At 41.4% G+C, this 24671-nt stretch overlaps 3 protein-coding genes across 3 annotated transcripts in view; 1 reads left to right on the top strand and 2 right to left on the bottom strand.

The window, feature by feature from the left end:
- The window catches only part of ttc7a (tetratricopeptide repeat domain 7A), a 52429-nt gene extending 50263 nt beyond the window's left edge, over window positions 1-2166 (top strand). The window contains exon 21 of the mRNA XM_086045411.1: window positions 1121-2166. Within this exon, the coding sequence (XP_085901537.1) occupies window positions 1121-1339 (219 nt within the window). The 3' untranslated portion in view covers window positions 1340-2166. The remainder of the gene's footprint in view (window positions 1-1120) is intronic.
- A 6795-nt stretch (window positions 2167-8961) lies between these two features.
- Window positions 8962-14112, bottom strand: stpg4 (sperm-tail PG-rich repeat containing 4). Its single transcript, XM_086046103.1, has 5 exons — window positions 13993-14112; window positions 11470-11534; window positions 11200-11245; window positions 9787-9891; window positions 8962-9138 (listed from the first exon to the last, which is right to left on the bottom strand). Exons 2-5 carry the CDS (start codon window positions 11478-11480, stop codon window positions 9028-9030), a joined length of 273 nt encoding a protein of 90 aa, XP_085902229.1. The 5' UTR covers window positions 11481-11534; window positions 13993-14112; the 3' UTR covers window positions 8962-9027.
- Window positions 14113-16326: 2214 nt separating this feature from the next.
- calm2a (calmodulin 2a (phosphorylase kinase, delta)) lies at window positions 16327-19871 on the bottom strand. Its single transcript, XM_086045020.1, has 6 exons — window positions 19725-19871; window positions 18957-18987; window positions 17986-18129; window positions 17808-17914; window positions 17596-17731; window positions 16327-17522 (listed from the first exon to the last, which is right to left on the bottom strand). Exons 1-6 carry the CDS (start codon window positions 19725-19727, stop codon window positions 17494-17496), a joined length of 450 nt encoding a protein of 149 aa, XP_085901146.1. The 5' UTR covers window positions 19728-19871; the 3' UTR covers window positions 16327-17493.
- Between the last annotated feature and the right edge of the window lie 4800 nt (window positions 19872-24671).

The raw sequence follows: 24671 nt of genomic DNA, 5'->3' as shown, positions 1-24671 counted from the left end.
CGCAGGCAAATTAGTTTGCACATGTATAGCAGTGTGGGATTGTAGTAGTGGAGTAGGAGAGGCGCCAGTATATCACGCTATGGAGCAGTTCAAGGTTTTGATGCTCCCCTCAGATACTCCTCTGCAGTTCTTGCATGGGAAGCGAAGTGGCATGTCTCCAGCAACTGTTTTTCAATTCCCAGCAGGTCTTGAACTGTCCAATTTCCAAGCCAATAGCCTTGCGAAGTGCTGCACTTTTTTGTCATTATTATCACCTTCAAGGTTGATAGCGACATCCAATACAAGAGCTGTATCAAACATTCTCCGCTTGCAGCTCTAAAAACAGTTGGGTTAAAAATAACACAATTTGGGGTCAAAAAAGGAACAATCCACTACTTGGGTCAAGTTGACCCAACTTTCTGGGTTGTTTTTGCAGAAAACAACTGCAAAAATGGGTCGTTTTGTACAAAACAACGCAAGAAGGTGAATTAGTGAATCGGTCCATTTTTGACCCAAAATTTGTGTTATTTTTAACCCAACTGTTTTTAGAGTGAGACATTGGCAGAGAGGTATTCATGTAACAATGTGTTCTTTGACTTTACCTGTGGTCAAGAACTTCATTGAATCCTACTGAGAAAAGTCTAATATTTCAAGCTATGAGACTGTGGTACGCTACTAGAATCTAAAATTTCATCTTTAAACATACTTATATGAATGAATACGACTTTGACAATGTCAATCTAAATTGAGTATTATTGGTGTAAGGCACTGTATTTTGATACAGATCTTGAACTGGTTATTATAATGTGAAAGTGGTCATAGTCGTGTTGACCACTGTACCAGTCTAAAACAGCTCGTTAAAAATAACACAATTTGGGGTCAAAAATGGACCGATCCGCTACTTGGGTGAATTTGACCCAACTTCCTGTGTTGTTTTTGCGCAGAAAACAACCCCAAAAATGGGTAGTTTTGTACAAAACAACCCAAAATTTGTTTTGTTTTTGAACAAAACAACACAAGAACGTGGGTCAAATATACCCAATTAGTGGATCGGTCCATTTTTAACTCAACTATTTTTACCTTGATTCAGCAAAATAGTGAAAGATATGTAATATACCGTATAATTTTGCAATTTTTGTAGGGTCGGCTGCTGGTGAAGACAGGACGTGCAAACCTTGGAGAGAAGGTCCTACGCGATGCAGTTCAGGTCCACAGCACGTCCCACAAAGCGTGGAGTGGACTGGGAGAGGCGCTGCAGTCTCTGGGATCCAGTCAGGCCCCCGACTGCTTCCTCACAGCTCTGGAGCTGGAAGCTTCCTGTCCCATCCGACCTTTCACCATCATCCCCAGGGAGCTCTGAGGAGCCTTGATTGGACTGTAGGTTTGGGTCGACCAATTGGACTGACAGATTCGACACCGGCGCAAACATAGTCATTGGGTGGTCATCAGGGATTTTGTTTACATTGTAAGACCGAAACATTAACACAAAAGTTAAGCAAGATGTTTATGCGTTGTTAGTTATTCGAAGTGATTCCTTCATAGTGATTTAGCTTTACGGTATAGTGTATTCATCGAGGTCACTATTGACATATTCTCAAAAACATTCCATTTTAAAAAATGTACATGAAGGAGGTTTGGCTTTCACTGATAAGAATACACGGAATTAAATTAATTCTGGGAATTTGCTATCTGAGAATACACACAGCATTGGAATATGCAAAACTTAAAAGTCCTCCATATGGGGGTAGCATCAATCTAGAAAATTAAGCCTCCAGACCTATTGTGATGCATCGGCTTCCGATAAAGTGTGATAATAGATGGAATTGTCCTCATTGTAGCCATTTGGCAATGCATAAACCAAAGATGATCTTAATACATGTGGAGGCAGAATGTGTGCTGCTGTGTAGCCTACTTACTGTACAGTATGTAGCATTGCATAGACATCAATTTTGTATATTGGCAAGCACAGAAGGAGCTCAGATTGATCTTTAGTTTAGCCTCTGATGTATCTTTGATGATTATGTTGATTGCTGCTCTTTCATATGCACACAAATTCATCCTCTTATATTTTTCAGCAGACCCATTCAGTTATCAACATGGCATTAAAGCGTATGTTCATATATGTGCAGTCCTCATCTATCATGATTAGGTTTGTGTGAAAGAAAAGACAAATATTCTCTATACTCATCTCTCTATGCTTTTTTTTTGGGGGGGGGGGCACTTCCTGCCTTAATCCTCCCTATTATAAATAATAACAGCTTTAAAAATCACTGCCGGATGCTGCGTCTTCACCTGCCTTGTCAGTTGTGACTAATGGGCATCACTTCCCCTCCGAGTGTCTAACCACATTAATGTGAACACTGGGACTTGCCTACTGGCTTATGTAACACTGCCAGCACAGTTTTCTGCCTCTGAACGTCCCCCACCTCCCTCTCTCGCACTCTCTCCAGGCTAGGCTGATGTGATGTGGCTTGGTTGCCTAGCAGCCACCCCCTTGTTTGAGTTACTGGGGGAAAGCAAAGAGATATCTGGTCTTCTTAACAACACACTCAAATGTGCACATACAAAAGCACGGCAAGAAGCATGTGATGACCGCATTGTGATTTCACAGGCTTGTCATTGTGCGTTTGATTTGTTTGCCTGCTGTTACCGTGCGAGGGACGATACAGCTGCAATCAATGGCTTAGCCTGGTGTCAATTGATTTGTCATAAGGACAGGGTACCTCTCTTTGTTCTGAGAAAACACCCATTGCCTAAAATCACATCTTCCCTTTTAACACAGCTAGAATTCCTCTTTGATTTTTATGTCCTTAAAAAAAAAACACACACACACACAAAAAAAACATGACAACCACCCACTCTCTCCCGGCATGAAAAAAGGCCTCACCTGTCAATACTCCCGATGACGCAACCCTAATCGATCACTGTCACTTCTTTTTCTGCTGTCTGCAAAAAATCTATTTTTACTTTTGCCTTCATTGCTCAGTCGCCAGCTCTCCCTTGTTTCCAGCCCTCCTCTCATTAGCACTGTGTGACACCCACACTGGGGCTTTGGGAGATGAATGGTCTATCCCTGTGGGTAAAGGAGTGAAATATTACAAGTTGTGTTGCACGCATGCATGGACATAGACATGCAGGCACACGCACACACAGTGGCATGGAGAGCATGCATGTATTATAGTGGGTATATGCACACACACACAGTCTTGACAGCCCTTGTAAAAAGAGACAGATTAATGGAGGAAGCAGCCCACTGTTAAGCCTCTCAGAATGTCATGGGGCAAATGCAGCTATTCAAACTCACACACACACACACACACACACCTAATGTACTACTGTACACCTTCAGTTCAATGATCAGAACACATCTAATTAGAGAGAGGTAAGCGTGTGTGCACTGTTCAACATCATCAAAACAAACGCTATTTAAAAAAACAATATTCTAATAATAAAAACTGAAGGTAAGAATTCCTCTTCTCAAGTGCTGTCTTTTAGAACTCAAGTCAAGATGAAGTCAAGCGCAAAGCGCAGTCTAACTATGCACGTGCACGGAGTTTTCTTTCTTTTGCTATTTTCCTAGACTTTGCACAGGTAGTATTGGGCAGAGCTGGGCATTCGTCCATGCTTTAGTCCGTCTATGAGTTCCCTTCTATATTTCAGACCCGCCCGGTCGGTCCAAGTCAGCCAAACGGCATCGAGAACGAACTTTACCGGTAGCACGTCACACGCAGTTGCCCCATTCCTGACACGCAGCCAAACAAAGGTAAAATAAATAATAATAATAAATAAATAAAACCGTCATATACCTTTCAGTCCCACAGATGCAATGACAGTCCCGTTTTGTTTTTATTTCACCGATCAGCACGCCGTGCGTGTGTGTGTCTGTTGTTTTTATTTCGTATTTCTTCTCTATTTGGCGGCGTGTCTGATTGTGCGGGCGCCTGCGTGTGATGTGAAAATTGTGTTCTCGTTCTGGACGCCGATTGGCTGTCGTCGACGAGGGACGGACTGGGACCACATGGGTCGGCCAGAAATACCGCCCAGAAGTTATAAAACGAATAGACGATGCCCAGCTCTGCTTGTCCATAAGTACGTAGTTGTAGTTTAATTTACGTAACACAATTTAACTTTACACAATAGTCAGTCACCTTTTATTTATCTTGCAGTCAACAAATACTATATACATATATTTTTTTTTAAAAACTAATAAAAACTAAAATGAAGGATTTAAAAAAAACTTAACAAATCTGCTATAAAAACTAATTAAAACCAACTGAATTTAAAGGCGAAACAAAAATCAAAAGAATAAAAATGAACTCTCGTGAAAAATCCCAAACTATTATAACCCGGATCTCAATCCAATAGAGTATGCTTCACTGAATGTGTCTGCAGTGAAAGCCTTGATTGGAAATTCTCTATTTACATGGGATAAATCCCTTGAGATGAGGGGTTCACACACAAGAGCTACAGAGGCCTGGCAAAGGATCTCCAGGGAGGAAGATCAAAATGTGGTGATGTCCATAGGCCCCAGAGTTCAGCCACTCATTAACTGCAATGATTTCAAATTCCATATGTTTGGCCTTGTATGTTATGATGCCCAGTTTAGCTGCGTATTCAAGTTACATAGATCATCGTTTCCTTAGTAGGAAAGGACACTTCATATCATGTGTATAGTGTATGAACTAACGCAACGCTTGTAAACGTCTGTAGCCACACTGGATTAAATAACAATTGACAGCAATAAAAATCAGGGCCACATTGTGGTGTGTATGTGAGCTGGTATTCAGGTCACTGTTGTGTTTATGTGGATGTTTTGCTAAACCTTATGGATAGCATGGGCACGACAGCGGGTTGACAGGAAAGCAAACTACAAGTCATTTGTTTTGTCCAAACAAAGATTTCGAGGCATTGGTGTTTATGATCAATGACTTAACAATTTTCGGTCCATTGAGTCATTGCAGAGCTACTGCTTTATTAATAGAAAACACACTCCAACATACTGTACATACTGTACTTTGAGACATGCAGAGACTGTGCTTTATTTGGTGTGCCACCAGGGTTTATGGTAAACCTACTTATTGATAAAACTGGATTAATTATTGTTGATGCAAAACAGTTAATTTTTTTCAGATGACTTCTAACACTACTTAACAATGAAGCCCCTTGTTTTGTAAAACTCACTAACAGGGCCTGATTAAATGGTCATTTGTTGCTGTTCTGTCCGCCCCAATCATATGTTGACTCATCACCCTGGATGGGGGAGGCAATTTAATCTGAAGAGAAAAGTGATGACTAATATGGGACAAATGCTTCAACAGCACGGCTGATCCAAGGTTTACCACATCATGGATCAAACACGATTGACACAAAGTTGTGGCATTGACATGCAGAGATTGGCATTTTACGAAAAATGCAACCGTTTATCGCCTTCCGCCCGCAGCCAGGGTACTCTTCCGGCCTCCGTCTAGCCGCCTTTTTGTCCGGCCGGACCAAATAGGTCCGCCTATCATTTGAAATGAGCTTCCGTTAGCGTTAGCGTCTACCAACTCCAACCAACTTCCATTAGCAAATGTGACAAAACTGAAAGTACAGCGCTTCACGGTGCTGATAGGTAAAACATTCTGCAAATGCAACCAAAGACTGAAAGCAAAGAAATAGAAGCTTGTTTTTTGAAACTTCTATGAGTGACATTTGAGTCTTGGGGTCTGTCTGTTTGTTATCAAAAGATAAAGTGAGATCCAAATTAGAGGTTAGTTTCATTTTACACATTTATTATCCCTTCTGTTTTCATTCAAATCAAGACTGGTTAACCTGGTTAACACATGATAGGTGATAATGTGAAATTGTTCCTGGAAACAGGGCCTGAACAGTTGATAAGGTTTTTGTGATGTGATTTTTTTTTTTAATTTCCGTTGAGCATGATAATGATATGGAAAACAATTGCTTTGAAATTAAAACATTTTATAAACCTACTACCTACCATGAATGGCTTGTCTTTAATTTATGAGGTTCTACTTTATTTATTATCAAGTAGGTTATCTAGCCGGTCATTTCAATATAAGCAAATACTGTTTGAGTGACCATCAAAAGCCTAAATGGTCTTAAAGGGAGCTTTATTTCTTCAGTTAACTGGGTGTGATTAATGGGATGCCTTCTGTCTGTATTGAATAGTTTGATGTTAGAACTTTTCAAGGTAGTATCAAATATTTTTACTTTACAAAGATGAGGAAATAGAGCCTTCAGCCAACACTGCGGAATCAGACCCATCCCCATGTGCGAACCATACCATTACACATGTGCGTTGTGTAATGTGGCATTACGTGTCTGTAAAATACTGTATGTACGTATTTGTAAATATATATAATATATAATGAGATCGGAGGACACTGTGGTAGACTGGCACATGGGACAGCCTACTGAACATAAATGCTTAAAAAAAAAAAAAATTAAAAAAAGCTTACGCCGCTTAACATGTCAGAAAACTGTGATCGCTCCTTACTAAAATGTATGAGTACATACAGTATCTACTTATGCCGACATCAACCTCTAAAAATATCACAACGATTGCTCCATTATTTGACATTTTATGGAGAAACGTTTTAAGTGACGAGCTTTTTTAGTGACACCATAGCTGTAGTGACACCATAATTGTCAATTGTGATCTACATTGCTTTGTCTGATGAATTTTTGATTTGACTCATTATACAGAATAAATTCCATCAATTTCTTTCATTTTTTTTTATACTGCTTTAGGGTAAGATATGACTTTAGGCGAGAGGCGGAATACACCCTGGACTGATCACTAGCAAATTAAAGTAAAAATACCACTGTTTCATTATATTGTTCCCAATTTTGCATTAGTTTCAAAGGACAGTACATAATGTGTTTCTATGAAGAAGAGAGCTTGAGTGACAGTGAAGAAGCAGGTGGGTGGCCGCTCCTACAAAAGACGGAGGGTGTTAAATCTTCACTATGAGGCATTTGTCAGAGATCAGCAGTGGACTGTAGAGATGACTGAGATAAGAAGGCAGCAAGGGCTTCAAAGGTTGAGAGGCAGATTACCGAGTGCTTGGCCTCCGCAGGAAGAATGGCTGCTCATGGTTCGCAAACACAATGATAGGCATGCCCCATCCTCTTTTCAGTCTTCTTCTTACGTGTTCACAAATGTGAAAAGCAGTCGTCAGGATTTAAATGCCAGCCTAGACATGGACGCGCTAATGTGCCAGATTGCTCGTGTGACAGCCATCCCAAATAAAGCACTTTAGTGGTACCACTGTGTCGCATCCTCAAGCTAAGTCCTCTCGTAGCACTTGTGACTTCGCCTTAAACTCCACCGTCATTTGTCCAACAATTAAGGACAAAGAAGAGACTAGTACCTGGGCAATAAGCTACTCCAACTAACTAGCTAATGAAATCTAAATATCTAACAAAGATAATTATACAAAACGTGCGATAGTTGACATCTGTACGCTACTGTATGAAAAGTTTTTTGACAATATATTTGATATTCTTGGTGTACAGTTTGAGTTTCATGTACTAGTATGCTCTTTTTCCTCACTAGTAGTAAGACATTTCAGCGCACTAGAAGTGGAAAATGTTACTTGTAAGACAAAGTCATTCTACTTTCTAATTCTTAATGTTTTATTTCTCTTTCTATAATGCTTTTGATGTTTTATGTAAAGCACTTTGAATTGTCTTGTACATGAAACGTGCTATACAAATAAACTTGCCTTGCCTTACTGCAGTTGATTTTTGGATGGATTTTTATTTTGTTCTGTATAGTGAAATTGAGTGTTTTGAAAGCTGCCTTTAGACAAAATGTATTATTGATAGTGTTATTTAGCTAAACAGTCTAGACTGGATCTTAATTGTACACCATATTTCAGATGATTCATTTATGGCTTACTTTGTTGAAAGAGTTTGTGTCAACCTATCTGCTCCAAGGCCCATAAAGGTATGGAAGAAAGTGGCTGACGCATATGGAGAACCCAGATCTTAACCCCATGAAACATCTTTTGGATGAACTAAAACAGAGACTGTGAGCCAGACACTCATCCAACATCCGTAACCTCTGACATCACAAATCTTTTTCAGGCTGAATGGATAAAAAAATTCCCATAGGCAGAGAACAACATCACACAATGCTATATTTCTAGCGCTTGTGAGTGTAATCGCAGAATGTAGACGCTGTAGTCTGTTTTTCATGTACTTCAAATAGTACCATGTACTAACACAAGAAAAAATGTCCAAGCGATACCTACTAAAGTGGAGAGATGTACTATTGTAAATATCCTGCCAAGGGAGCTAATGAATAATATGGATGGATGAATGAAATGCTAAAATGAATGCTAGCTATATGAGTATGCTAGGCATGTAGTCCTAGAGCAATACATTTCAAAAGAACATGGTTGTCATCTTCAGGCTGTTTGTTATTGCTCCCTGTTGCCCAGTAATGAACGCAACTATTACCTCTTATCCTCGCTGCATTCTTTATTCACCAACATTATTGGCTGGGTTCGGTTCGCCGAAAGAAAGAGCATGCAGAGTAGGTAGCGATAAGAATAGCTATTTTATTGTGTGCCACTGCCTTGGCTCATAATGCTGAATGTGTTATCTGAGGGAGCAGCATGCCACACTAAGCTATGTGCATGTGACGCATGGCTGAGCAGCATTCCTCCTCCTGAGTGCATCGCAGGGCAGAGATAGTAGGAAGGCATAGCTGCCTGACTGCCAACAACAGCGAGGAAGAGAGAAGAGTGAGAGAAGTGCAGAGGAGACATGAAGGGTGAGAGCAACGCTGGGAACATGTAGTTAAGTGGAATAAAGTACCCTTTGTCGCAGATAAGATCATTCTGCTTTCCTGGCTAACGTCACTAAAGTGATTTCAACAACAGATGTAGCTTATCATACTGTTGGCAGGCCAGAAAATCCATGTAGATAAACATTAGCCCAAGCATTAAGAGACTTCAGGTTTGGTAAATTGAGTTAATATTTATTACTGGATGAAGACAGCATCACTGACATGGGGGCTACTCTTAGATTGTCAGACTAAGGAGCGTCACGGAAGAGGAGGCTAAATGATGGTTCCACTGTCGTCTTCATTCGCAGTTGGTCACCCCTTTTCCAGTGGGGTTCGTACGCACCTGGCCCTGGTGTCGCCTGGATTGGGGAACGGCAACATCCACACATACAGGACACCGATTATACAAATGTGTCATTATGATGAAAAAATCCATTGCACAACTTGATTTTTAAGGTTATGCCCTCCACTAAATTCAAATATTTTAATTATGTAAAGAAATAATAATTGAAGGCCTCCCGACTAATGAACAGTTAGTTGATGCCGGTCACTGATAGTGTAACGGTACACACGCCTGTGTTGTGTGCGGACAGCGTGGGATCGGTTCCCGCCCAGTGACGGTGTCTGTGTGTGTGCCCTGTTACTGGCTGGCGACCAGTTCAGGGTGTGTAGTCTGCCTTTCGCCCATTGTTCGCTGGGACCTCCCCGCGACCCTGTATAGGATAAGTGGTGTGGAAGATGAGATAGTTGATGCCTGGTCCCATCCGCAGTCACAATATGAGGAAATTCAGTATACTGTTCATGGTTTATTGCTGATGTTCACATATTTAGCCATATTAGAGATGTGCATTGGTGCTGCTAGTCATACTCAGTTATTATCATTCTAATCTCTTTAAAACTTTGCATTTCAGTGAAACAGATCTTCAAATAAAACAACTAAACAGCATATTCAGGATGTTGCCAGTGACTGTGAAGAAAAAAAAGATATATTTACTTAAGTTACTTACTGAGTGTACACTGTGGAGCCGTGGTAATTTGGATTTGAAACAGGAAGTGATGTAATTTGCAGGTTTGCTTGAAAGATTGTACACACCCGGAGCAGGGCCTTCCTTCTGAGAAAGTCAGACAAAAAGTTTTGCTTATTATAAATCATCACTTTTCAAGAGACCCCCCAAAATGACATTTTTGTTCAACAATTTACATTGCATCGTCAAAGTGAACAAGCCATTTTCAACACTTTGGATTTAATTAGTTAAAAAATCACCCACAGACGGGACTGATAAATAGTATAGAGTTTTAGGGAAAAATAAATAAATTTTGCCAAATTGTGACATGGGAGGTTCTGGTTCAACACCAGCGATATGAAAAACAGACTGGAGGCAACCGATTACATTTAACAAGAATGTGTAACTAGGAATCGAAATTCAGCACCGACGTTCTAAAATCTGAATGATTCCTGGAGAACCGGAATGATGGACCCGGTTCCACTCGATTCCCGGTTATCGATGCCCAACCCTAGTCACCATGTAGCGACAGCATTTGTTTGAATAGTCTCCACCACAATCTGTATGGCATGTTACACTGCCATTTCACTTCCTCGCATCAATCTCAACGTGCAGTATGAGACAAAAACAACAAATCACCCTGCACTTCGATTTTCAAACATTCAACTGTCCCCCCACAGGCCACTCACGTCCAGTTTGCTGTGACCCAGACAGAGGGAGGTGACCGTTCCTCTTTTGTACTCATCAGAGGAATGGCAGTTCCCTATTTGCTTCTGTTGACCTGGACTAGGAATCTCCCAAATGCTAATGTGCCAAGCGCTAATGCATTTGAACTTAACTGGAGAACAATATGGCCAGATAGTCACCGCCATTTGGTAACTTTCTATAAAAGTTTGTCATTTGAAATCAACAAGATGTCATTGCTGTATGTTCATGTGTGTATGAACAGACTGTCAAGTCATTTTGCCGCAGGATTTGTGTAATGAGCTTAACCTTTGACAATTAACATGTTTCGGAGTCACTGTGACACCACTAACAGCAGAAAACTGCTCCCAACTCTGCAGTAATAACGCCCTCGGGATATCTTTGCGCCTTGCCTTCTGTGTCAACACTCTGCAGCTGCCAACGGGTCTCAAATATCCATCAGCTACCAGCATGGAGACACGGTTAAGGAACAACACGCTGCAATATGAGCCTAAGCTGACCCACGCGCGCCTTCGAATTGGGGAATCGGTTTTCTTTGGCTCTTGGGGTTGTCATAACCTGCTCATGTGTGACATATACCAGATACACATTACAGTAGGCCACAACTTGTAACCAAAACCTATTGAAAGTGTTTTGTATAACAAAGCCGTTTTGGGGGCGGTGGAAAGACTGATTGGTCTGAATAAGGAGTCTTGGCGATCAGATACTTACAGGGGGAAAGGTGATCCTTTGCACGCTTGACCGAAACATAACATGCCTGCAGAGAAGAAAATGAAAGATGGGGCTGTCAAAAATCGAGAAAAAAAATACAGTGATGGACAAAAAGTACAGAGAAAATGAAAGAACAGAGTGGGGATTGCTCTTCTATTTTTGTGCTTTGCGAAGGAAATGAGAGAAAGAAGGAGAAGTTAGGAGAAGAAACAGATTCAAGATTATTTGCAGCACTGTGCTGTGAAGAGAATCTGTGTGTCAAATGCTTACTTGCACGGCATCTTCTCCACCGGTTTTGCTGTCACGTTGTAATCGCACGGTGAAGTGTTTATGTGCTGCAATATGGAAGAGAAATAAAGAGATACGTAAATACCTGTGGCAAATATTACAATGGTGAGTTGTACGTTATGATACCAAATGTGTCTCTCTTTTTGTGAGTTTTATCAGAATTCTCTGCAATTTGAGAACAGTTAAGTAAACATTGATTGGTGGAGAATTAGGGTGTCCCTCATCTTATTGTCCGCAACACATATACAATGCTATTGTTGTTATATGCCGTTGTCATGCATTTATTGTTCTTTTATGCAATGTCCTCTCTGTATCGCTATGTCTGTCCGCTCTTAAACGTCATTTTGTCATCTCAATACAAATGATAACTGAGGGAATACTGTATTTTTAACCCTTCGGACAAAAATGGCATACAGATTTACGATCATGTATGACTGTCGAATAGTCGAACAGGACAGAACATGTTCATAGCATTTCATTGCCAACCCTAGCACAGTCATTGCATTCACAATGTGGATATTCTGTGCTGAAACACGGCAGCAAATCGCAGGGCACCTATAAACAAATAACCATTCACACTCAAACGGACAATTTACAGCATTCAATTGATCTGACACATTTTGGGAATGTGGAAAGAAACCAGAGTACCTGAAGGAAATCAATGCAAGCACGGGGAAAACAACTTTTTTTTTTAATCAAATTCCCTCAATACAGGTTTTGAAGTAACTTGTTGACTGCGATTTCTGGCCGGCTGTTGGACCCAAGTAATTATACAATATTACAAAACCAACCCCAGGGCTCGCAATGGAAGTAAGCACACACAGTTGGGTAAGTAGTAAAGTACTATGGCGCATTTTGAAGCGTGTTTGAAGCGTGTCCACAGCGGGTTTGAATAGTAAATTAGCCAGCTAATGATCCTTAAAAAGCCTCTGCCGTTAGCATCTCTCCCGCGGCGGCATCAATCACGGACACTTTTTTGGGGGGAGGGGGCGTAACTGGGCGGGGCTGATCATTTTTATGAATAAGGGCGGGGGGTTGCGGCCGGACCGGCAAAAAAGGGCCAAGTGTCCATCTCTGCTAATTTCCTATTCACATCCCCTTACTGTACCTTAGGGGCATCCACTTCTGGGCTAACCGCTTGGCAAGCGGGTCGTCTCGGAAGGGATCGAGAGGAATACAACACAGCCAGCTGTCTTAACCGGCTGGAAGTATCTTGTGAGTGGATTGAATTGCCTACAACGTTAGCATTTAGCTGCCAACACAACCACCGTCAGACACCAGACTGACTGGCGATGTGTAAACTTTTTTTGACAGAGGACGAGTGCTCCTCCACTTGAAGCAAAGTGAATTCACTCCCTGTTGTGTACAAACACAGTGAACACGCACGAAACAAGCGGCACGTTGCGATATTTCCGATTCGATCTGAAGTAGCGTATTGGCAGATTACGCACGCAAGACAAGCTCGGAGCGTGTTTCTGTCAGTTGTCAGTGAAATGGGCATCCGTCGATACCTGATAGGGTTAGGGACAATTACAGCGATGGAGGAAAACCTATTTCCGTCTGGGAGAGACGGATGGATCGTTCCATTCCTGGGACATAATGCCCATCTCTCTTATTTACAGTGTCTAACTTAGATTTTAAGTGAAAGTCAACCCCCAAATTTTCTGTACAATACTATGTTCTATGCAGTGTTGGGCAAGTTACTTAAAAAATGTAATATGTTACATAATACTGGTTACCTGCATTTGAAAGTAATACGTTTCTTTACAATATTACCGTCTGTGTAGAGTAATACATGACATTACTTTTAAGTTACTTTTTACTCCAATAAATTGCAATTCCTCATATGGTTGGGCGGAGTGCACAAAGTTAAAGTCTAATGAGGTCTATATTGCATCTGCAAATATGGTTACTATGAACAGATGAATTACAATTAAGTAATGATATAAAATGATTAAACAACCGAAACCTTTACACGACACGACACAAACTCTTTTTCTAGGCCTCATTTATTCAACTCCTGAGTAACAAATTGCATCCATATAAAGGCTTAACAAAAAAGGCACATCTTCTTGAAATTGAACATGTTGATATCTTATGTTAGTTCAATAATAAGATTGATTGATTTTGTGTTTGTTTTTAATCAAACTTTTTCACTTGTATTATTTCAATGTACTGTACAAGTATTTGAAATTGCATTGCAGTTTTACAGATTGTATTCTGCTGTGATTCTACCTCAGAAACAAGAACACAAATCTCTAGTGATTCATTTCCATCCATACTTTTCTTCAGTTTTGTTAATGAGTAATGTAAAACATGATATATTATTTATTGTTTTATTTAATTGTTAAAGACACTTTCCTAAGCAAATTGAAACAATTTTAATCATTATCACCTCTCTCACCGCCTGTCGTGTCTCATTTTAAATGAACTATCTGTGTAAACTTGTTTGTACCTTAGAAGTAGGACTGTATCATTAGTTAGAAATGTGTTTTTAGTTTTTACCTTATCACTTGATCGAATGGGGGTTTTGCTGACAAGCTTTTGAATCGCTGGCGATTCAACTGAGAGAGGCAGCGTGTCCTCCACGACATATTCAGCCACCAGCCTTCTTACTTCTCCTGCGTCAAGAATATTCACATCTGGTCTGTAAAAATCCAACTTTCGTTGTTTTTGTTTGCTCGCGCCGTCATCTTCCACCTGTTTGCTAGCCAGAGGTGCTTTTGCCTCTAGCTTAAGGTTGCAGTGCACTCTATCCAAGTGTTTCTTGAGGTTACTAGTGCTTAGCCGAAGACAGTTCCTTCGGCCTCCCACCAGTGCATAAAGTGCACCGTACAGTTAGATGTTTCCTTTTCGGCGAGAAATTCAAAATAGTGCGAATAAATCCACTTAGAAAACGTTGAATGACACACTTCATCCATGTCGCGATCACCAAACCAAAGTATCTCCTTCTATTGTTTTAAAGCCGTCTTCTATTGTTTTAAAGCCGTCTACTTCTCGTACATCTGACGCGCTTGCAGTATTTATTCGACATTCACGCCATTGTGACAGCCCGCGGATTGTAACGTGTTCCTGGACTTAGTAACTGTAATATTATTACAAAAATATCATGAGTAACGCGCTATATTACCCAGTCGCCGACAAAACGTAATGTATTACTGTTTTATAGCGTGTTACCCCCAACACTGGTTCTATGGATCCACACTATCTAAACTTGATTTTCTAATTAATATTGTGTTTGCGGACTATGATTTAAGCAGCAAAATCCACCTGTATTTATCCATCTTAGCCATTTATTTTTCATCTCAACCATTTTGTCACTTGTAGACTGAAAATGACATCACAGTTGCACAGGGCTCAGGTAACAACCAATCACAGCTGAGCTTCAGAAAACAGCGGAGCTGTGATTGGTTGTTACCTGAGCAAATGTGATGTCATTTTCAGTCGACAACAAGTGACAAAATGGCCGTCCCCTGAGCTTGATAAAAACGAGTGGATTCTGCCGCTTAACTCATATTCCACAAACGCAATTGTAATCAAAATGACATGTTTACACTATAGTGCGGGCGCATACAACATATTACTGTAAAGGAAACGTTTGGATTGACTTTCTCTTTAAGTTAAAATGTTACTTAAACATATGTTATGTTTTATACTGTCAAGGAATAGACTCAGGAACAACTATACTTGAAATATAATCTATCATTTAAAATGTTTTGAAACACATTTTGATTGACTTTGGAGGTTCTACTGACTACTGTATAAGCTACTGATCTACTTGACATGACAAAGCATGCCGCACTTGAAAAATGCCCTGTTAAGTGCTACCAGTGACCATAGCCATAGTGATCCTCTTGGCAGATATATAAACATTGGACGTAAGCCTGAAGACACAATTGTCTCTGCGGTGGTAACTTTGCCATGGCAACTGTAAACTAATGCAAAAACATGACTGCTTATTTGAAATTCCATACTGTACTTATGAGGACCTTACCTTATCTGCTCTGTTACCACCACTGCATGTGTCACCTGCCTTAGAGACATCTTTGTTTTTCCATGAAGCGTCATGCTGCACTGTACTCATTTCAGCGCTGCTCACTATCTGGCTGACCGGAAATCCACTGACACCTTAGCACCATTTAAACTGTGAGTGTTACAATAGCAGCGACTCCACTATCAATCAATTTTTCAACAAGCTGGCTCACTTGGTAGAGGACTAAATTTAGACTTACCGGTTGCCAAGGCAAACACAATTGCAGACCAGGTGTATATACAGTATACAGGTAAGCTGCGGTCATTAGATTGTTGTTCAAATGCTTCAAATGGCATCAAAAGTTGCCTTTTTTTTTTTTAATGTATATACAAATAACGTCGTGTGATGTTTCACGGGTACATTGGAAGAATATGAATACACAATCATGGTTTATTATGAATGTTGCCCCCCACCGAAGAGTATGGTTTATTTACAATGAATTGTCACTGAACACTTCAGGATAGCCTATACGTACAGTAAAACCTAGCACAGACAAGATATTAAATAATCCTGTTTCATGAACAAATTTAAGATGGTTCAGAGGAATTTATTTTACAATAAATGCACTGTATTGCATTGTGATTGGATTGCAGTCTGCCCCTATGTACTGTACATAGAGTAATAGTAAAAAAAGGGGCTATGTCCAAACCACGCAAGACCATGGTTAGCTATGCCTCCTTAGTTTTGTAATATATTACACATAAAACCGTTTTAGCTGGTTTTCAATACAGGCAATTGAGTCAAACTTGCTTAGAAGGGCACCAAACTACAAAAAGTATGTAAACAAAACCCACAGGAGGCAGTGGTCCACAATAGAGCTTTATTTTGTCAAAATAACAAACTTAGTATCTCTGCAAGCTACTGTAACAAACTCAGCTATAAATCTTAAAAAAAAAAAAAAAAAAAGTACCATACACCTTTATTTACACCAGTTTCTGATGTATGCTCCATCCCCAGCACCTTACGAATGGGCTAAGACATGTGGCTAGCTTAGAGATGTGAGATAGTGCTATGCCAATAGGAGCAGACATCACAGCACGTGGCCAGCGACAGCACCTGACTATTCTGTCAAGTACTGTTGTGCACACTTCCAAAGTAAAAGCCTTTCACCCCACTGTGCTTGTGTTAGAATAACAGATTCCATCTGAACCATTCATCATTACATTAAGACGCATTGGCTGATGCTCCTCGGTGCTTTGGGAAATGACAACTACTCCTGTTTCAAATAAGCCAATATGTACTCAAGCATAGAGGGGGAGGCGGCTTTCTCCATGAAAAACGGAGCATGCAGCCCTCAATACAAAAAGGTAGTTAAAAACTCAATAAATAGGGCCGAGAAAACAAGACCAATTTTCAAATGCGGGTAGATTGTAAATTTTATTGGAAAACAAAAATATACAACTTGGAATGGATTATTTGAGGCATGGCCAGAGGCCATAAAAAAAATAAAATAAAATGAGTGAGTAAAACATTAAAAAGCATGGTAAGATTAGTCATTTTCTGGTATATAGAACAGCAGATACAAAAAGAGTTTGTACGAGTACCTAGGAGATACACCCGTGTCATTTTTTTGCAGTAGTGCAATGCTGAGAGATTTCCCATATATACTTTGTCCATAGTCCATGCAGAGTTTCAACTCCTCTACATTGTTTCCATGCCAACAGTATTGCCAAGTGACAACCAGCTGACAGGTTTCCAATGTCGCCTTGCCAGAAAAGCCCCCGAGCTCAATACAGAGGAGTCGGTCCTCCGGCTCCCAAGGGCCTCTGCAGGCATCTGGTTGGATGACCGTTCGTCACTCAAACACCATGACAGCAAAAGAAAAGGGACATGGGGACAAGAGCCTATGCAGTTTACATGCAGTTCCTTTGGACAGCAGTAGGGGCAGGGACGCAGGGGGTTAATAAGATTTTACAGATAAATTACACAAAGAAAAAGGCAAATTATTTATATACGAAATCTGTACAAGGCCCTCACTTCGCCGTCATCATTTGTACGAACTCTGTTGAGAGGGGGAGAAATAAGGGATTAGTTATCTTTCTGAAAAACATTTATCAAAAACTGCAAGTACCAACCTTCATAGTTGACCTGTCCATCGCCATCAATGTCCGCTTCTCTGATCATCTCATCTACTTCTTCATCAGTTAATTTCTCTCCGAGGTTTGTCATCACGTGACGTAGCTCGGCAGCACTGATGTAGCCGTTCCCATCCTGAATGTTACGACAATATCATCTTAACTTCCAGTGTTCATGTATTACCCGGTCACGCATTTAACGCGGAGTTTACCTTGTCGAAGACACGGAAAGCTTCTCTAATTTCCTCCTCGCTGTCTGTATCCTTCATTTTTCTGGCCATCATTGTCAGAAATTCTGGGAAATCTATCGTGCCATTTCCTGAAAAGCAAAATATGTCAAGTAGGGGATTCAGAGTTTCCACACGACTAGAATGTTTGGAAGCCACTCACCATCGGCATCCACCTCGTTGATCATGTCCTGCAACTCCGCCTCTGTGGGGTTCTGCCCAAGAGAGCGCATGACTGTGCCCAGCTCTTTGGTGGTGATGGTGCCATCTCCATCCTTGTCAAAAAGTGAAAATGCCTCCTTGAATTCTGAGAGGAAGGCCATAACAGAGGAATTATGTCACTTATGTTTCCAATATCAACTCCAAATTCTCAAACTCCACAGGCAATGCTTTCTAGTTCAGCAAAGAGTGACAGCAAACATAGGTGCAGGTAGCGGGCTAATGACAGCCTATGTTGTTTAGCAGTGCCATGAGGGATGAAAAATAACACGTATCAAGTACAACGAGGCCCATGTTATGGCATGCAACAACCTAGCCAACTATTTGCAGGATCAACACGCAAAAGGCCAACATGTTCTTCAGCCAAAGAAACCAGTACAATATAGTCCAACTGCTACAGGTGAGGACACAGCTAGCCACTGTTCCCCAAGGTGACAGAACAAACTCTGCTTAGTTCCCAACTACCTTAAAACAACTGAACATCTAAAAATTGTCTTTGAAATGCAGGTAGTAAACTTTAGTAACAATTACTACTGAAACCAGGGACAGATTAACAAACAAATGTCACATATGGCAAGAACTGCAGATGAAAATTGCCTCGTTTTTGATGTAAACATTTAGGCTTCAAATGAAATAGTCTTTATTCGTTGGAGGACACACCCTGGGCAAAGGACATCATGCTCACTGAACACACAGCCCTGCCAGATTACATCAGTCTATCAGATGATAATGCTACATTTTCCATGGGAGGGAATCCATCATTGCCAATGTACTTCTGTTCATTCCCTATATAAAAACAAGTAGGATGCCATAAAAAGTATAGAACCCCTCTCCAAGAGACTTAAGGATCAATAATGCAGGCCTTTTGGGAGAATGTGAGGAAAGCAGCTCAAGAGCAATAAAGGGGTGGCTTACCAGCAATCTGCTCTTCTGTAAGCTGATCAGCCTGGAAAAAAAATACAATATTTCAAAAAATGACAAATCACAAAATACTTTTTGGTGTTGCTAATGGCTGAACTCAAGATTAGTGCATATGCTTGCAATTTGGATACACAATAAGAAAACTGGAACTATAAACTCATTAAGTGATCTAAATGGGAAGCGCAGAGCAGCTCCCAACTAATGCACACCCCTCCACATGTCACCCATATCAAGTGCAGTTTTTTTGAAATATAACCACACACATGTGCGCGCGCACACACGATCACTAACGGATCCTTGCGATTTGGCGGCAACATAATGGTGGCCTGGATGAGCTGAGGACGGAGTCTCTCGAGAGCATGCTCAACACTTCATACACAGACGTCGAGCACGTTAACGCAAAAATAGTCACGTGCCATTAGGTAACGGAATAGCAGTCACTAGAACCAGCAGCACAAATGCGCTTTAATGAGACAACATTTACATAATAGCTGTGGCTGTGCACTATACCGTGACGGAGCGTCTAATGAAAACGAACGACAGACGCGGTTACATTTGTTAAATTTCATTTTCATCACTCGCTTCGGCTGGGATTTAAGCATCGCTCGCGCCAAGCAAGCCGATAAGGATTCGTTATCACTGCGGCATTTGGCGAACATCGCAAAGGGTGGTTTCGCCTCCCGACGGCAATAAATTTCATCCCGTTACTTGGCAACACGAAACTTGAAAACGACGACGAGCCGTGTTGTTTCTCTCTCTCACCATTTCGACGTAGACGGAGCTGCTTGTTGACGACAGAAATCCCGTGCACGCCTATGCCAGCAGGTAACCTCGCCACACTGCCAGCCTGAATGATGAACACGCCGTGGCCGACTGCAACTGGGCTCGCCTTTAACAGTTATCCGAAACTCCGCCTCTTTTTAATATCCCTCCGCGCCTGCCATTTTTTTCTATGACTAAAATCGTACATTTGATGCTTCTTGATGCAACAAACACATACGAATTTACAAAATACCACTTTACTCGCGCGTGTGTCTTCTGTGAGGGTTGGGACTCTGACAGGACGAATTATATACTTGGATTGATGGTGGTCTAGTTTATAGTGTATGTATACTCTACGCTTCTCTGTGAGGAGGCACACGCCCTAGCGGAAAGAAATGGCGCTCTGTGATTGGTTTGTTTGTACCTGCAATGCGTCACTCCCCATTTTCTGCGTTTCGCTGCATCTTAGCCAGTAGCCATAGACATCCTGTCTGCTAGTGCTACAGCCACAGCAGGCTAGCTAGTGCGTACAGTATAGGTACATGGGCGTCATCCTAAGGGAACTCCTCAACAGTTTTGCCCCACTATATTTATATAGAGCTTATTCTTTAGCCCCACGTGATTTATCGCCTTGTTGTTACAATTTTCTAATATCAAATTACAGTACATTAATTTCATTAGCATGTTAACATCCACCCAGCTGTCTAAAACACTGCTATGGCAACTTGGGGCTCCCAGGGTAAATTGTCTTTGCATGCATAATGAAATGAACATGTATGTGATTGTTAGCCATTGGTCATCATGTGGACACCTCACTGAGCATATTTGTTGCATGTATTGCTGTCAAGGCACATTTTCAGATCTAATTATGCAGTTAGTGCAAAGGGAGTATCTGATAGCATGATTACTGATGCTTGACTGCGCTTCTGTCTCCCAGTGGCCACCTGTCACCGGCCTGCTCCAATAGGAGAGGATGAGGAGGATGTTCAGAGAAGGGAGATGTGCAAAAGAAAACTAGTTTATACCTCTAACACCCCCTTTATTCAAAGACATCTGCTGCATCTCTTCACAGAGGATACACAGTGGTTCCCACTTCCATCTGTGGTAATGCCTGGTCATGTGATCAACTGTGCAGCCTTACAGTCCACCAGGCTTTTTTTTTTGCAACCTGCATAATCTTGAGCACATGGGATTTGTTTTCATACAGAGGTTTTTTTTGTCACCAAAGATTATGAAATGCCAAAAGGTGACGACACAAAGGCCAAACATTGTTACAAGAACCAAATAAGTTGGATCATGCGTGAATGAATAACCGCATGTAAGAAGACCTGTAGTTCTATGTACAAGTGGCCATGAACATGGAAATGTATGTCGCCTGACAATGACATCAACATTATCTTGCAGCAACAAAGGTGAAAGACTCCAGTACAACTCTTGAATCCCTTGAAACAATGGCATATTGTTGGAGGAGTAAATGTTTTAACTTGAGAATAACTCTCTTCTTAGCCCATTGGCTCAGTATCCATTGCCACCCTTCACCAATATGCACATCAGTTGTTCTCTTCAACAAGCCACTGGTCTCTAAGGGAGGTCCAGATGAATGACAAAGGTGATTGAAGGTTAAAGGTTAATATGGAAATCTCATATTGGAGTCCAGGAAACATGACTTGCTGCCCATAAAACCTTAAACCAATCAGTAAGATAAGAAAAGCATGACTTTTTCATGACATGGTGTAGAATAAAATGTGTGTCATCACATCCTGTTGTAGAAGATTATTTATGTTAAAAAGGGGGGGGGGCGGGGGTGACAGGGTCAACACCGTCTTATTCACCTTTCTTCATGCATGCCTTTTTTATCACCTCTGTGAATATGTAACTTGTACACATAACCATAAGGGTTCTTATCTGTCATTGCCTGACCCAGGACATTATAATGAAGTAGAAGCTTTCATTTGTTTCCAAGGGGGTTCAAAGTTCACTCTAATTCAGCAGAGGCAACACTGCCTGCATCTTCATTAATGGCCTTTAACATCACTCGGATCAATGACAGTTAGCATGGGTGCATCTGATGCAATCATATTCTAATTCCAGCATTTGAGGACCATGCAAGGCAAATGACAAATATGAGGCACCTGTGTAACAGAAAGACACCATTACAAATGAATGAGGCTGTGTAATGCACCTGCTGGTCCAATGCCAAAGGAGTGGATCACTTTTCATGGGAGAGAATGTCAGGTGTTTGCACATCACTGTCAATGAAAAGATGATTACGTCATGCATGTGTTTCAGCATATTTGTTTTCCCTTGTTTCTGTATGTTTGAACTGATATGTAAGCTAAATGCTTGTTTGCGAATGTTTCGATGTGTGCGCACTGGGGGTAAAACAAGATAGACAATAATTTGTGGATTAATTTTTTATGACGCACGGGCCATTCAGATGGATCTAAACTAAACGGTTAAAGGTATGGCTCAGTTAGTGGATAACGCAGATGAGCCCAGAGCGAAGCATTTCGTTTCCAGTAAGAATGGGTGCTTTTACAGTCGTGCAATAACAGTATTAGGTGTATAAAGTCCAACAACGGGCTCGCTGTATATCTACCAATCCCATCAAGCATGTTGGTCCACCTGTTAATGAGGAATGACTTGTTTTCAAAATTACATCACGAGGCAGAAATCATTAATGGCCTCAATTCGGATAAGAGGATTGTGTCGTGCCTGCCTGTTTCAATCATGTTGTGATGAAATGGATAGCGCATAAAGCAGAGGTGGGCATTCGTCAGTGCGTTAGTCCGTCTGTGAGCTCTTGTCAGTATTTCAGGCCTGCCCAGTCAGTCCGAATCAGTCAAACGGCGTCGAGAACGGACTTCCCGGTACCACGTCACACGCAGGTGTCGCACACCTGACTCACAGCCAAATACAGAAATAACAAAAATATACCTTTCGGTCCGCAATGACACGTGTCAGAAATGATTTTTATTTCACCAATTACCACACTGTGTGAGTATGTGTCTTTTGTTGTTGTTTTTCTTTATTTATTTGGCTGATTTTCCGCTTGTGCGGCGCCTGCGTGTCACGTGGAAATTATGTCGGGCTCGGCACACATGGTTCGGCCTGAGACACTGATGGGAACTTATTGACGACTGACGATGCCCATCTCTGGCATAAAGTGTGTCCTTAGTGGGATCAGAGGGACAAACCCACTTAAAAAAAATAAAAATGTCTTCTAAATTTGACACAACAAAGAGAAGAGTGACAAATTTGAATGTGCTGAAACCCCGCCCCGCTCAACCGTCAACTGTCAAGAGAATACAACTATCACAAATGGCCGCTATTTTGTGTAGCATCTTTCCTTTGGCTATACTCATAACTACATGTTTGAGCAGTGAAAATAGATCATCTTAAGGGGATGGGCCATCACAGTACTTTTCCTCCCCACGACAACGAGGCGTTCTGAAGCAGCCACGCCAGCGCCACGCCTTGCCGGCTGTAAAATCAGGACAACCGAAATGGTGAAAAACTGTTTAATGCTATTTCGGCACAATTGAGTAGCCTACGGTTTTCAAGTCTTTGTACATGTCGATCTTCAAACATGTGTAATGTATTCAGAAACAAATTTCTGAATTCACTTTACAGGGTCATTAATAGTTGTCACAGTGAGTGCCAGTGGCAGATCCTTACACTTTCCCTTTTCATCTGTCCTCTATCTACTGGATCTTTGGCTCTTTCGCTCCCCCTTCCCTGTCTGGCTTGCCTCCAGGTTCTCTGCTGCAGCCTCTGTAAGGAGCTGGTGTTCATGAAATTGTTGCTACTTGGAACTTCCACAAGTATGGCACTACAAACCTCTCTTACAAGGGTGATTTCACCCTCACTGGCATTTTTCCTCATCACACATGTCCATTACATGGATCTGGAATTCTCGCTTTGCAGAATATCATTCTTGTGGCTAATGCACACTTATTTTCCTCAGATATGTAAATAACCAGAGGAAAACCGAGAAGTGCTCCTGAGGCCACACGGTAGTTGTGTACTTTAGTGTATAACCACTAATAAGGAAGTGACAAGTGCACCGGAGTGCTGCGTACTCGGCCCTTGCTGAACTACAGGTCGGGTCTGCTGCTGCAGGAGTGGAGACCCACAGGCCTGCCTTCTTAAGATGATCTCATTCTCCAGGGAGCTTGCTGTGACCACGACCAGATGAAGGCTGCAGAGCAGGTGTCATGTCGCCTACGTGTCTGTGCGTGTGCTGCATTTCTGCGTGTGCTCATAAGCAAACGTGATGGATCGGCCTTGCTTGGAAGACTCACTAGTGACATCTGGTGACCAGAGCATAAATTGCCTTCAGAGGGAGGAACAAAAAACGTTGGGCCCTTCACCTGTGAACCATAGCACTTGTCCTGATCAGGGGCGGAGCCAGAACGTGGCTAATGGGTGGGCCTGGAAATATCAGGGTGGCCCTGACTATTTCTCTCACTTCGCACAATCCTCCTGTCCCGACACATCGTATATTGAAATAAAATGACAAACCGAATAATATGAAGTCCAGATCTTCCTTAGAAAACCACAATTATGCCATTCTTAATATTAAATAAAATAAAAAACACAAATAATTTCACAAAAAACAAAAAATGGAGAAGGACATATTTTTTCATGAATCTCATTGGGTAGGCAGTCTGTCAATCTGGGTGGGCCTGTGCACACCCAGGCCCACCCATGGCTCCGCCCCTGGCACTCATCCTAACAATCCTAGTCAGACAGTCATTTGCAGGGCACAAACAGAAAATGAACCATTCACACTCAAATTCCAACCTATGGACAAAGTCTTAGATTAATTTAAAATTCATCTTTGTGAAATGTGATGGAAGCCTGAGTACCTGTATAAAGTATGTAACTTTCACATTTTGTTACGTTAGCAAAACTCTTCAAAATCCAGTAATGGAAATCTTTTTT

Source organism: Filicampus tigris, chromosome 11 (assembly GCF_054856515.1).
Source record: "Filicampus tigris isolate MCC_2025a chromosome 11, RoL_Ftig_1.0, whole genome shotgun sequence".
NCBI lineage: Eukaryota > Metazoa > Chordata > Actinopteri > Syngnathiformes > Syngnathidae > Filicampus > Filicampus tigris.
The sequence above is the reverse complement of the archived record's forward strand: the minus strand, read 5'-3'. Positions and strand labels throughout refer to the sequence as shown.